General features: G+C 39.5%; 1 protein-coding gene across 1 annotated transcript in view; it reads left to right on the top strand.

The window, feature by feature from the left end:
- SATB2 (SATB homeobox 2) overlaps window positions 1–13,616 on the top strand; it is a 203,128-nt gene that overhangs the window by 77,691 nt on the left and 111,821 nt on the right. The window contains exons 5-6 of the mRNA XM_030327422.2: window positions 137–260; window positions 11,927–12,029. Coding sequence (XP_030183282.1) covers window positions 137–260; window positions 11,927–12,029 — 227 coding nt within the window. The remainder of the gene's footprint in view (window positions 1–136; window positions 261–11,926; window positions 12,030–13,616) is intronic.

The raw sequence follows: 13,616 nt of genomic DNA, 5'->3' as shown, positions 1-13,616 counted from the left end.
CACACGGGACCCTGATCTTTAGCACTTTTCCTACTGCTGGCACAGGACCCAGGAGCAACTGCCACACTCAGAACCCCCTGCAGCCAGGGCCCTTTGTTGAGGTCTGCGTGGTGTTCATTCTTGCTCTGTTTCCCAGTTGTTCGAAGTTGGAAGACTTGCCTGCGGAGCAGTGGAATCATGCCACAGTCCGCAATGCCTTAAAGGAACTGCTCAAAGAGATGAACCAGAGCACATTAGCCAAAGAATGCCCTCTCTCCCAGGTCAGTATATCCAGGTGGGGTTCTGGGAAACGAAGAAAGCCACTGGTGGACTTTCTTGCAAGAGGGGCACGCCTGCTCAGACAGCTGTCCTCTATCTTTTATTATAGTTACTCTGCACTCTAGGTGGAAAAAACATGGAGGTTGTGGTGTTTGTTTTTGTTTTTGTTTTTGTTTTTTTGTTATAGAGTAGAAGTTATCACTTCCCGAGAGCTTTGATGTAATGGGCATACATGAAAACATTTCACATTCACAGTCTTTAACTTCTCACGTGTATCACAGGAGGTAGGTATCAGTGTCTCCACTTTATCGATCAGGAAACCAAGACTCAGAGAAGCACTTTGCCTTCCCAGGCTTCCTCAGTAGGCTAAGTGGCAAGTTGAGATCCTAATCCAGACCTCCCCTCCCAAGGTTCAGGCTCCAGACCATTCATTTTTTTTACTTATTCAATGGAGTGAGTCAACTATGTCAGACCCATCTTAATTTTTTTTGTTTAGTTTTGAGCATTTCCCCTGGCTAGCAAAGAAAGATGATCTTTGCATCACATACATTTGTATAGTTTCTGCTGTGATTCTGCCACATGAAAATATATCATGAGAAAAAGAGGTACTCCATTTTTAGTGAAGCGATGAGAAGCTAAAGCCACAAAATATGAGGTAGACAAGATCAAAGGAAGGAACAGAGTGGGAAAGGGCTGCCTTTTCCATTTGTGTTCATGGGCAAGGGACCCACTTTTTCTAATGATGCGGTAATATTTTGGTGGCTATGGTCAGCGGCTTAGGACTGCTGTGAAATGAACTCGGGTGACATTGTTTAAAGCTATGAATGGAAATCCATTTCCTGTGTGAGTTGCTACAACTTGATTTAAGACAATGGACTAATTACATGTCTGTCAAGTTCAAGGGAAGGTGACAAGAATGTAGAAACTTGATGTGCCCTGATCTGTGTTCTAGGATAATAGAGTCTTTGGGGGGAAGCAGGAAGCCTGCTGGTAAGAGCATGCATTCTGGAATCAGTTAGATCTGGATTCATGTCCTGGTTTACAGGCCTCTATGACCTCACTTTTACAAGCCTGTTTCTTTGTAAGTAAAACCAGGATAGTAATAGTTCTAAGTCATATAATGAGGAGTAAATGAGATAAATCACATAAATTCTTGGCCTGGTGTCTGGCATACAATGATGTTGCATAAACAGTATCAGCTATTATTTAAAAAAATTTTTTTAAGTTTATTTATTTCGAGTGAGAGAGAGCGAGTGGGGGAGAAGAGCAAGGAGAGAAGGAGAGAAAAGATCCCAAGCAGGCTCTGTGCTGTCAGTGGGGAGTCTGACATGGGGCTCGATCCCATGAACTGTGAGATCATGACCTGAGCTGAATCAAGAGTTAGATGCTTAGCCGACTGAGCCACCCAGGCACCCCCAGTATCAGCCATCATTATTGAGACATGATATTGTTGGTGTGAACTGAATATTTTTCATGTGTGTTGTGGAGCATGTTTTAGAATGTAAATCCTCTGAGATGCTATTAATCTTTTTTTCCCCAAATATTCAAGAAGGTATGTATCTGAGTAGTAGGTAGCTAGGTAGAAAGGAACACTGGTATTTCTTGACCATCAGTTATGTACTTAATCTTGTGCTTACAGCTTTCACACAGGCCACTTCAGTACCTACCTGTAGGTATGTATCCAGGTGCTAACACTTATTGCTAGGATTTTCATTTATTCCAGTGTGATGCTTATGTAGTTATAAAAATAAAAATTTGAAGTTATTCTGATCATATACAGGTATTGGATAAAGAAGAGTTAGGAAAATAATTCATTTGTCCTGAATTTTACAGTCACGGTTAATTGTTTCTTGGATTTATATGGAAGTCAAACTGGGCTTTACTTGGAAGTAGACAAGCTCCTAACTTAATATCACCAATTCAGAATTTTATCCAGGGCTGTTAGAGCCAATGGAAATTTGGCCATCATGATCTATCATGATTATCAAGTTTAGTTATCACTGTAATATGTGGCTAGAGAGACAGCATGAATGGAAAGAACCTAGACTGGGAGCTGAGAGCCCTAGCTGCCATCTCCCCCATTCATTTATTTTTGCTGGGTGTGTGACCCCAGGCAAGCCCACCTGCCTGAGGACCTCACTGAATTCATTTGTAAACTGGGCATGATTTGTTATCTATGCATATTTCACATAATTTGCAGGGTTGTCTTGAGGTTTGATTGAGACCACCTTTATCCCCACCATGAAAACCTCTTTTTACCCCCATTTTCTATTCTCATTACTTGCTGCCACACCCCCTACTCCACCCCCGCTGGTTGCCCAGCCTGAAAAGTTTCTTCTCTATCACTCTGTTTGATCCTGTGGATTCTACTGCCTTCATATCTGAAATCTTCCTCCTTTGTGCCATTTCCTCGTTAGACTTAACCACCTTTTAACCTTTGTCCCCTCATCTGCTTTTCCAACACTGAGAACTTGCCATTTCCTCCTCTACAAGCCTGCAGTGACTGCCTCTGCCCTGCCCAAAAGAGGTACAGACTGCATTAACATAGCCTAGAAGAATTGTTCACATGACACCATCCAGCCTGACTTCTCACCGGAGCCACCACCTTCCCCTTTTTACCTGCATCCTCTTTGTGCTCCAGACACATGGAATTAATTACTTTAGAACATTTGTCATTGCTCTAATGTCACCAAATATTCCTGAGGGTGGAGCACCCTTAGCATTACAAGTCTAACAAAGCAACTTCTGGTGATATTTAAAAAAAATCATGCAAAATTTATATTCTGCTCCATATACCTGGTTTTTGATATTTGTTTTTGATGCCATAAAAATCACTTTACCTGTACTTCTCCTTCTGTTCATGTGAGACTGGCCTTCCAGGGAGATACACCCTGCTAATGTCTGGCTTTGGTAGCCCTGTACACAATGCTGGTGTTGTTAGGGTCCTTCAGTTTGATCCTTGCTGCTTTTACATATATGATTTCTTCTGGCTAGTACGCAGTGCTCTCTTGTACTTGATGAAGTCACCTCTCAATTGAAGCTGGAAAGTCACTGCTGGTGAAGTACCCTGACCTTCTGGTTGAAGCAGTTGCTTCTGCTCTTGGTGGACTTTTGTATACACCCCTGTCACAGCGCTTATCACAGACTGTTATCAGTGCTACCTGCTGGTTCTCATCACTTGCTGGACTGCCCCACAAGCAGAGAAGCCATCTCTCGTCCACCAGCACTTCCTCAGCATTCAGCACAACATATGCCTTGCAAGTAGTTGTTATTCTGATGCACAAGTTCTCAACGTGGCCCTGTTTATCTTTGAGTGAATAGTCTTTGTGGTGGGGGCTGTCCTGTGTGTTGTAGGATGGCTAGCATCCATCCCTGGCCTCCACCGACTAGGTGCCAGTAGCATGCCACCATCCCTCCCCCCACCAGTGTGGACAACCAGAATGTCCCCAGACATCGCCAAATGTCCTATGAGGGGAGTAAATCACTCTTGGTTGAGAACCACTGCTGTAATGTGTTTAATGAATTAAATATAAAAATGTTTTAGAAAGTGCTATAAACTGCAATTATTATTTTTATGGTGTTCTTGGCAGCTCTAAATGTTTTGAACTAGAAACCACTGAATACAGTAATTTGGTGGTTGATGGCCAGTACATTTTCAGTCAAACAGGTCTCCAATTCTATTACTTAAATTTGGGGGGAGATTTGATTTAGGGTTCTGGTATGCTGTGTGATTATGGAACATCTTATTGGAGTAGTCTTCAGTGAGCATGGACCTATAATATGGGCCCCAGCCTCAGTCCTACAGCTATTACCCTTAAACAGTCCAGATTATTCACTTAAATTGCATAGCTCAGTTGCCTTTCAGGGTGGAAATAAGCTCACCTAGTTTGTTTGAAGTGTCATAGAACAGTGCATACATTTTTAAGGTTCAATCTATGTAACGTGAAAAGAATGCATTTTTGTTCTGAGAAGGTGAAACATAATTCAACATGTATTCCATCAACATACTGGGGTCCTAGTAGGAGTCGGGCACTTTGCAATGGGTTGGGGATGCAGTGGGAAAGATGAGAGAGGAATACAGCTTTCAACCTAGGAAGACGAGAGTGGAGTATCCAACACTACCTACGTCAAAGCAGAAAGTAGGTTAGTGGACTGTGTGAAACAGACTTAGCTCATGAGTAAAAAAAAAAACGACTTTTTTTGAAATAATTTTTCATTATCCCCAGGCCAAACTGTATTAGGTATTTCCTCTCTCAGATGTGGTGATTGTATAAAGGAATGATGGTTCAGTGGCCGGTATCCATTTCTTGAAACATCCAGTGTCCTGCAGTTCAAAAGAGCAGCCTTTGAAGGCAGGAGAAAGAAAAATGGAAAGTCCATAAAAGGGCAACAATTACAGGCTGAGGCATATATATTTAAAGGGAGGGAAGTCATGATTTAGCTCTTCTCTGTCTGGCCAGATAGGTTGTGTTTGTGTATCTGTGTATTTATTTTTGCTTTCAGCTTTCCAAATGTGCTTAGGTGCTTACACCACCCTCATCCTTTTCCTCTGATGTTCCCCTGAGTTACCCACTTGCAGCCTCTCCCTGAAGGGGACTATAGTCTGTCCCAAGCATCCTAACTTACCATACCTTAGGCATAGGTCTCTTATTAGTTTTTCTTTAACCGTTCCAGTTTGGAAACATGAACACCTCTTCTGTGGCTTACTGTTTTTACTCAAGGAAGAGTTAAAAGAAAAAATCCCAGGTCCTTTGGGTGTTGATCCATTAAATAAGTAGAGCTAACGGACCTTCCTTGTCCACCTCATAGGTTATTATGATGATCAAATGGAAAGACTGAGGAGACAGTCTTGTTAACTTAAAATTGCCACGAAAGAACAAGTAATTTGCAAATGCATATACCTTCCAGTGCTTTCCTGCAATGCCTTTAACATCCACATGTTCTCTGTGACTCTAGATATATTTTTTAAACTTATTTTTGTGGTAAAAATACATAACATGAAGTTTATCATTCTAACCATGTTTAAGTTTATAAAATCAGTGGCATTAATTACATTCACAGTGTTGTGCAACCCTCACGTCTATATTTTTCCAAACTTTACATCATGCCAAACACAAAGTCTGTAACCATTATGTAATAACTCCCCATTCCCCTCTCCACACCCAGATCCCCAGGTAACTTCTATTCTGTTTTCTGGCTGTATGAATTTACTTAATCTAGATGCCTCATAAAAGTAGAATCCTAGAATATTGTCTTTTATCTGGCTTATTTTGTTTAACATATAGATACCTTTTTAAAGTAGCTCTTGGGGACCTGGGTGGCTCAGTCAGTTGTCCGACTTTGACTCAGGTCATGATCTCACGGTCCGTGAGTTGAGCCCCACCTTGGGCTCTATACTGACAGCTCAGAGCCTAGAGCCTGCTTAGGATTCTGTGTCTCCCTGTCTCTCTGCCCCTCCCATGCTCATGCTGTGTCTTTCTGTCTCTCTCTCTCCCCTGTCTCAAAAATAAATAAACATTAAAATAAATATTAAATGCTTCCCTTTAAAAAATAAAAATAAATAAAGCTCTGTTCCATGCCCTTAACTGAGGTTTTATGGCTAAATATTTGAGGAACAAAATGACTGGCACAAGTTATTGAACTGTGAAAAATGTTACTAGATTTCCACTATGATGGTGATACAGTGTTTATAGGTCTTTTTAAGACATAGACTGTAGGATAATTATTTCTGTCATCCTGAGCAAGCCTTGCTCTTTTGGGGATCATTAAAGGACTAACACAAATCTACAATATGCTAAAATAATCGGGCAATGAACTCAAGCAGCTGGTTGGGTTGGTAGAAAACACAAACTGACTATGTGCTCATCTACAGTCAAGTGGCTGATCACCTGTGTGAACCTGTATTGTCTTAACTAGTTGCCAACTGTCCCTTTCATTTAATCTTCAATTCACATATGCAGTGGGGATGCATCCTGCCTTATGTCAACCAGTTGCCAACTGTCCCTTTAAGTTGTTTTCATGTGAGTTTGTTTTAGTTGTAGGCCCAACCTCCTGACTCTTGTTGATGGCGGCTTACAAGTGACAGCTTGAAAAGAATCCCTCACTGGGTGATTGCCTTCAACGTATGAAATGATTGCATGGAGAGGAGAGAGCAGACACTCATTGAGTCTGTCTCTTGTGCTAGGCCTTTTACTCGAATCATCTCTCTGAATCCTTCCAGCCCTCTGAGACAGGTAGCAACATCCCTCTTTCACCGCTGAGGGGGCCACTAGCAGATAAGCAAGCCACTCAGCCGCGCCTCAGGGGAGGAGCTCTCAGAGGTAGTCCTGTCCTACTCCAAAGCCCAGGGGAAGTGTTTCCTTCAACTAGAATGGCAAAATTTTCAGTTCTGATAGTATAGCTCAGAAGCGGCGATAGAAAGGGAGAGCAAAAGGCTGCCAGATAACATTAACTGAATTTTTCATGACAAAGTAATTCCTCCAAATCAGTTTTTTCGCTTTAGTGTACTTGATTGAAGTATCATTATAATCTCATGTTTAATATGTAATTTAGCATACCGCAAAGGAGAATAAAAAAGCTGAAAATGAGCAAAGAATGCATATTATTCATTGCCTGCATCATGCTCTCTGCTGTGTAGACATGGAAAGGGAAGCTATGAGATGCAGCCTCGCTCCCCCCACTCGGGCACCTCTTGCTAAGACAGGGCACTCCTACTGACAGACGTGTAACCATTCACTTTGGTTTTAAGATGTTCTTTTTTATAGCAAGTGTATTATGTGTCTGCAGCTTAGCTGCTCTTAGTATAACACTGCTATTCAAACAAATAAATCTCACTAAGCCAAGGAAAATGTGGTAAAGGATATCCAATTATTTTACCTTTCTTTTCTTGGGGAGGAAAAGGGGGTGGTCAGGTCTCTGTTTCCAAGTGTATTGTACAAATCATTTTAACCTGTGTTTAATGTTTTGCTTTTCCTATTAAGTTTTTTTTTCTAAGTTTTTTATTTCATCTTAGAGAGAGAGAGAGAGAGAGAGAGCGCGCACATGTGCATGGGAGGGGCAGAGAGAGAGGGAAAGAGAGAGAGCATCCCAAGCAGCCTCCATGCTATCAGCACAGAGACTGATGCGGGGCACGGACTCACGAACTGTAAGATCATGACCAAGAATCAGATACTTAACCAACTGAGCCACCCAGGCGCCCCTCTTATTAAGATTTATTTTATTTTTTATTAAAAAAATTCTTTTTAATGTTTACTTATTTTGAGAGAGAGAGAGGGAGGAGAGAGAGAGAGAGCAAGAGACAGAATCTGAAACAGGCTCCAGCCGCTGAGCTGTCAGCACAGAGCCTGATACGGGGCTCAAACTCATGAACCATGAGATCATGACCCGAGCTGGAGTCAGACCTTTAACTAACTGAGCCACCCAGGTGCCCCTAAATTTGTTTTAGGTTCTTTAGTTTTATCTGATTCTAACCTCCGTAACTAGCCCCTCTAAGGAACCTGTGGTCACAGCTTTATGTTTTGTTTTTGTCACCTTGTTTCTTAGTCTGTTTGTAGTATCTGCTACTGAGTTTGTACTAGCTGATGGAGGTGGTGGTGAATATTTCCTTTCTTTCATTAATTAACTTCTCTTTTCGGAGACTCCTAGAATAATGTGGCCTGGTGGTAGTGTCTTTTTATGGTGTTTTCCATTGCCGTTTTACTTTGAGCAAGATGCTTCTTCATTCTGAGCTTCTTGGCCCTCAGTTTAGAAAATGGAACTATATCAGAGGTGACATCTATTCTCTGAGCTAGTCAAAAACAAAGAAGTGAGTTTAAAATTTGTCTCAGGAGGCTAAAAGAAAATTTCTTTTTAGACAAGGCAATCTATTTAACTATAATAAGTATTAAAGCGATGTATTTTATTGTTTAAACAATATCTGTTTAAAACAGTATAACATTCTCTTGCAGTTTGGCATGTTGGAAATTCAAATTGGCTAGTAAACTTTAAAGTGACTGATTCTGGTATATTTTAATTCCTCAAATACCTTATTTTATTTTTTTTTTAAATAACTTTCAAATATAACTGGCAAACTATGTGTAGGAGTGATGGCAAATGAGGAAACTTACATTTTATTCTTCACTTAAAATCTTCATATTTAAGATTTCATGATTAATTACAAAGGAGCCTGAAATTTTCCAAAAGTTTCTGTAGTTGGGAAGGCATTTTAAACCTTCTGTTTATTTTAACACATAATATTTTTCATAGCATGGCTTGGTCTACAATTACCATTCATGGAGTGTTTATGGCTGTGACCGAGGACCTGAAGGGGCTGCCTGATTGCCCAGTGTATGTGTGCTCTCCCGTCTCCTTCCACAGCCCACCACCTTGCCAAGTGAAGCTTGCTCAGTAAATGCAAGGTCATTTTAATATAAGCCTCAGTAAAACATAATTACTTTAAGTATTAAAAAGAATAATACACATCTCTTTCTGGTCATTTGTATCAGCATCGCTTTATACAACCTGTGTGCTCAGGAGGTGGTTACATTCCTGGTTGAAAAAGCCCACTCAAATCTTCGTTCGTATGTTTAAAAAAAAAAAAAAAAGTGGGGATCCTAAAAGTCCAATTGTGTGGTTGCTCTAGAATTATTGGAAAACATAAAAGAGCAATATAAAATACAAACCTATATACATATTTTAAAAAGCAGTAAATGGAAATTAGATTTTTTTGGCAGAGTGGAAAGTAGGGGAGATTTTAATCATTACTCATCCCATTTTTGCAGCAACTGTATCTCATCAGGTCTAAGATGCTGTTGATTGTAAGATGCATCCCAATTTCAGTGACACTGAAGTATTTTAAAAATGTGACTGTAGAATGGATGAAATGTGGTAAATGCAGACTCTCTGCCCCAGGACCTCTGGAAAACATATTCCAAGTAGAGTAAAAGTATGTGCTGGGTCTGTGTTAGCTCCTTTCAGTTTGTGTATAATGAAGTAAATTTTGATCTTTTACAAACAAATTGACACTAAGATGACCTTAATATGTATCCAGAATATTCTAGTGAGGCCCAATGGTTCAAACTGACTGTGAGAATGTAGTAGTCTAATTTAGGGTTAGAGAATATTCATGTTTGAAAATGGAATAATAAGAAGTAACATGACCTTTTGTCTAAAATATCCCCCAGATGTACCTCTTCTGTTTTGAAGTCTCACTGAAGATGAATTACAAAAATTCTTATCAGTGGAACTAGCTTGAGTGTCAACTAAATGTAAAGACCTGCAGGGAATTAATATGAATAAAATGTACCACAAACTCAGAGAGACCTTTGAGTGACTAAAGATTCTCATTATCTAGGAAACTTTCTTTATTTGCTACCTGATTCCTTTGCTCAACTCATATTTTAAATCTATCTTTCCCCCGTGTGGTCTGTAGAGATAGAAACTCATTTATGGTAATCTGGGGAAAAGAATAAATCTGATTGAGGCTGTGGGTAGCCAACTTCTCCTTTTTTAAATGAATTGTGTGAACCTGACTCTAGCATAGAATCTGGTGATGGAGACCATGAAAGCCCAGATATAACTTCCTTGTGACATAGATTGACTCTGGCCTTGTGCAGTGTCAATGAAATGCATCTGGAGCAAGGACAAAATAGGCTAAAGACTGGGGAAATGAGGATTCTCTGGGGCCACACTGATGTGGGTTTGTGGCCTAGTCTTATGGGCTAGGAAGTTGAGGTACAGCTCCAGGTAGTAACTGAGACACTTTGCATTTTAGTCTGCTTTCCAGACCACTTTGCAATAGAAGATTTAGCTCAGTTTCCTATCACGGCCATATATCCTATGCCTTTCTAGAAGATACCATTCATATAAACAACATACAAAGATGACAAGTACATTTGCAATTATTCCTATACACCAGTGTGGCTAGTGCATCTATTATTAGGCTGCTTTCATGTTAAAATTTTCATTATTATGACATTTCAGTTTGGCATTTTAAATTTTCATCTCTGTCCCTTTTCATCTGTTCTATTTCAGGGACTCAGATGTCCCACATCAGAACTGTGTTAGACATGGGGGGGGGGGAGGCGGGGAATGAAACAGACACAGTCACTGTCCTCAAGGGTTTCACAGACAAAGAGAAAAACTCAGCCCAGAGAGGAAACTAGCCCAGCTAGCCAAGAGACTTCTTTACTTCTTTGTTAATAACACACAGAGCAGAACCCTGCCTCAGGAAGATTAGGATTCCACTGATCCTCTAAGGCGGTAGGTAAGGCTCTGGTAGTTCTGTGATACACTCAGGTGATACTGGCTCTTTGTGTTTCCAGGGCTGTGTTCAGATCCTCAGATAAAAATGGTTTTCCTAACTATCTCCACTTAGAGAACAGAATTGTTATTTAGAGATCAGCAACTGGGAGAGGTTAGCCATCTGCTATGTAGAAAAGGCCAAAGAGGTTTCTGTAAATTGAATTAGGACTCCCCTCCCCCACCAGTACCGGACAGTGATTGAAAAAGAAGGACTCTGTGGGCTCACCGACACAACTTTTAAATGGGAGTCTATGCAGTACTGTCTGCTGATGTTTGAACCTCTTGGTAAATAACTTACTATTGCCTCAATTTATCGTTATCTTTTTTATCTCGACTACTTTATAAAAATATCATTAGAAGTTTTGAGATTTTGCTCAGCTGCTCCACCCATATCTTTTGAAAAAAGATGGGATTTCAAGGCGAGATATAAAACTTTACAGAGGTCATTTGGATCTCTTGAGTTTATGTCCATTTGCTTTTAGACAGAATTTGCTGAAGTAAAAATCTATGTATAAATCTGTGTCTGTATTATCACAATCAATTCAGGTGTAAGTTAACATCTGTCATAAATGTTGGTCCAAACATGCCATATTGACTGAAAACATATCTGTAGGAAATTTCACTCAAGGTGTGCAATTATAATTTAATTTTTTAGCAGTAGGTCAGGTTCTGTGCTCTTCCTTTTCCTTTTCATCCCGATTACAAATCAGCTAAAGGGTAGACCTGAGTAGGGACAGGGGATGAAGAGCAAGAAGGAATCATGTACTTAAACACTCAGAAAGTTTTAGCTTTGATTCATTTTTGGTTGAAATACAGTGCAAGTGTTATGTTTAGTTTCTCCTGCTCTAAAATAAGCACTGTTAATTTTTTCATTTGGTGAATTTTCACACAAGTGCTAATCACACGTTTCTATAAATTATATTAATTTAACTTATTTCCCTAAATGTTGTTCTGCAGTGTGTAGCACGGATGTTCTCAGATTCTTGGCTGTGTGAGCTTGTTGCCGTTGGAAGCAGAACAGAAACATCTGAAAGACATTATCTGAATTACCGATGCTGGAGCATCTGATCTCACCTTTCACTCTGGTTCCTAAAACACAACTGTTTTTTCCCCTTGTGTTTTATCTGTATGTCCTGCCTCCTCCATCTTTGACATTGCCCCCAGTTTGGTTTTTTTGGAGAAGGCACTGTCATCGTACAAGTTAAAGAAAGAGTAAATTTGGGTCGTCGTATTTGATGTTTAATAGTTTAGTTTGCATGAGGGTGACTACTTCAGATTTAAAAGACAACAGAGTTTGGTGTGGGCTATAATCTGCCCTTTCTTATCCCCCAAAAGGAGTACTCATTTATGAAAAAAATTAACTACTAAATATATTTTTCCTTTTCAGAGTATGATTTCATCCATTGTAAATAGCACATATTATGCCAACGTGTCAGCAACCAAGTGCCAGGAGTTTGGGAGATGGTATAAGAAGTACAAGAAGATTAAAGGTAAACTGACTTTTTTGTTTTGAGAGCCTGTTTTTAATTTCTTTGGTCAATGAGTTGTTGGTTCTTTGGCGTTTATGCTAATTTTAGCTATAAATGTTTATAAAATTATATATGATTTTTATAAAGGTAAGATTCTTAATATTCCCATCCGGAGATCCTAATTAGCTTCCTTAAAACTAAGATGATATTATGGGACACCTGGGTGGCTCAGTTGGTTGGGTCGTGATCTCACGGTTTGTGGGTTTGAGCTTCACGTCCGGCTCTATGCTGACCGCTCAGAGCCTGGAGCCTGCTTCAGATTCTATGTCTCCCTCTCTCTCTGCCCCTCCCCTGCTTGCACTCTGTCTCTCTGTCTCCAAGACAAAACAAAACAAAAGACGGTATTAGAACTAAAGTTAAATTCTTAGCATAATATATAAAGTTTATTGTTTTTACAAGACACATCTGTGAAGACCAAGATTTTTAGAAATATTTTGAAGTGGTTTATTTCAGATAGGCATGTCTATTTAAAAAACTCAATCAATAAATCATTTCCGTTAATATATTAATAGAAATTTAAAAGCAGTCATTGTAGGTTAAATCAGCACTTACAGTTGCAGTACCAATTAAAAAATTGAAATGATGCTGTGGTAGCAGGAAATCTTTGCTTAGAAATGGAGTTTTGACGTGCTTATTTGGTGACAATTCCAGAGCGTGGTTAAACCAAAGGGACTCTGCAGTAAAGCAGACTTGTGTTCAAATCTCTAGCCTCCATTTGCTAGCGTGTTTTTGTGTTTACACAAATTACGTATTTAACTTCACCAAGGTTCAATCTCCTCATCTGAAAATTGGAAACAATAAAAGTCTTTAAATCGCTCACTAGCTGTGAGGACTAAATAAGTTAATACTGGCATAAGGAAGCCTCTTAAATAATAGCTATAATACTATAATGCTATACTGATAATTACTAGTAGTAGTACTAGCAGTCATATATTAAATGTGGAATTGTGTCTGGTCCTGAAAATACAGCCTCTTATATAATAAATGGCATGCTCTTTAGACCATCCAGCCCTTGAAATGTATCAGTGATATTTTGCCTTTGCAAATATGTCAATGTTGGAAACATTCTGGTGTTCTCACCCAATTCAAATGCTATTCAAATTGAAATGCTATGAGCCCCTGAGGGGATTTGGGGAATTTTTGGGTAACATAATTGCTTGATGTTCAAGGGTCCTTCCAGTCTATATTTGCATGATTATGACATCATCCATCATACTTTATTATAGGTATTCATAGCCTTGCTGACAGTTCTCTGCCCCCATATGAGGTTCAAATGACAATTTATGGTGGGTAGGTAAAAGTAAAAGATGAGTTTATTTGTTTTACTACCTGTAGGTTTCCTCTAGGGAGACAGGAAGTAATGCTTATTGGTGTTTGAGTATTTGGGAGCTTGTTTACAAGGTTACCTTTTGATGAAATGAACTTTACATGCATTGACAGAACATTTATGATTACAAAAGACTGAGCGCATTTTATGCTAAATATCCATTTTATCAGGAAAGTCAAGATGTTGAACTACCCAGGAGGAATTAAGTACACTGAAAATTG

The sequence above is a fragment of the Lynx canadensis genome, chromosome C1 (assembly GCF_007474595.2).
Source record: "Lynx canadensis isolate LIC74 chromosome C1, mLynCan4.pri.v2, whole genome shotgun sequence".
NCBI lineage: Eukaryota > Metazoa > Chordata > Mammalia > Carnivora > Felidae > Lynx > Lynx canadensis.
The sequence above is the reverse complement of the archived record's forward strand: the minus strand, read 5'-3'. Positions and strand labels throughout refer to the sequence as shown.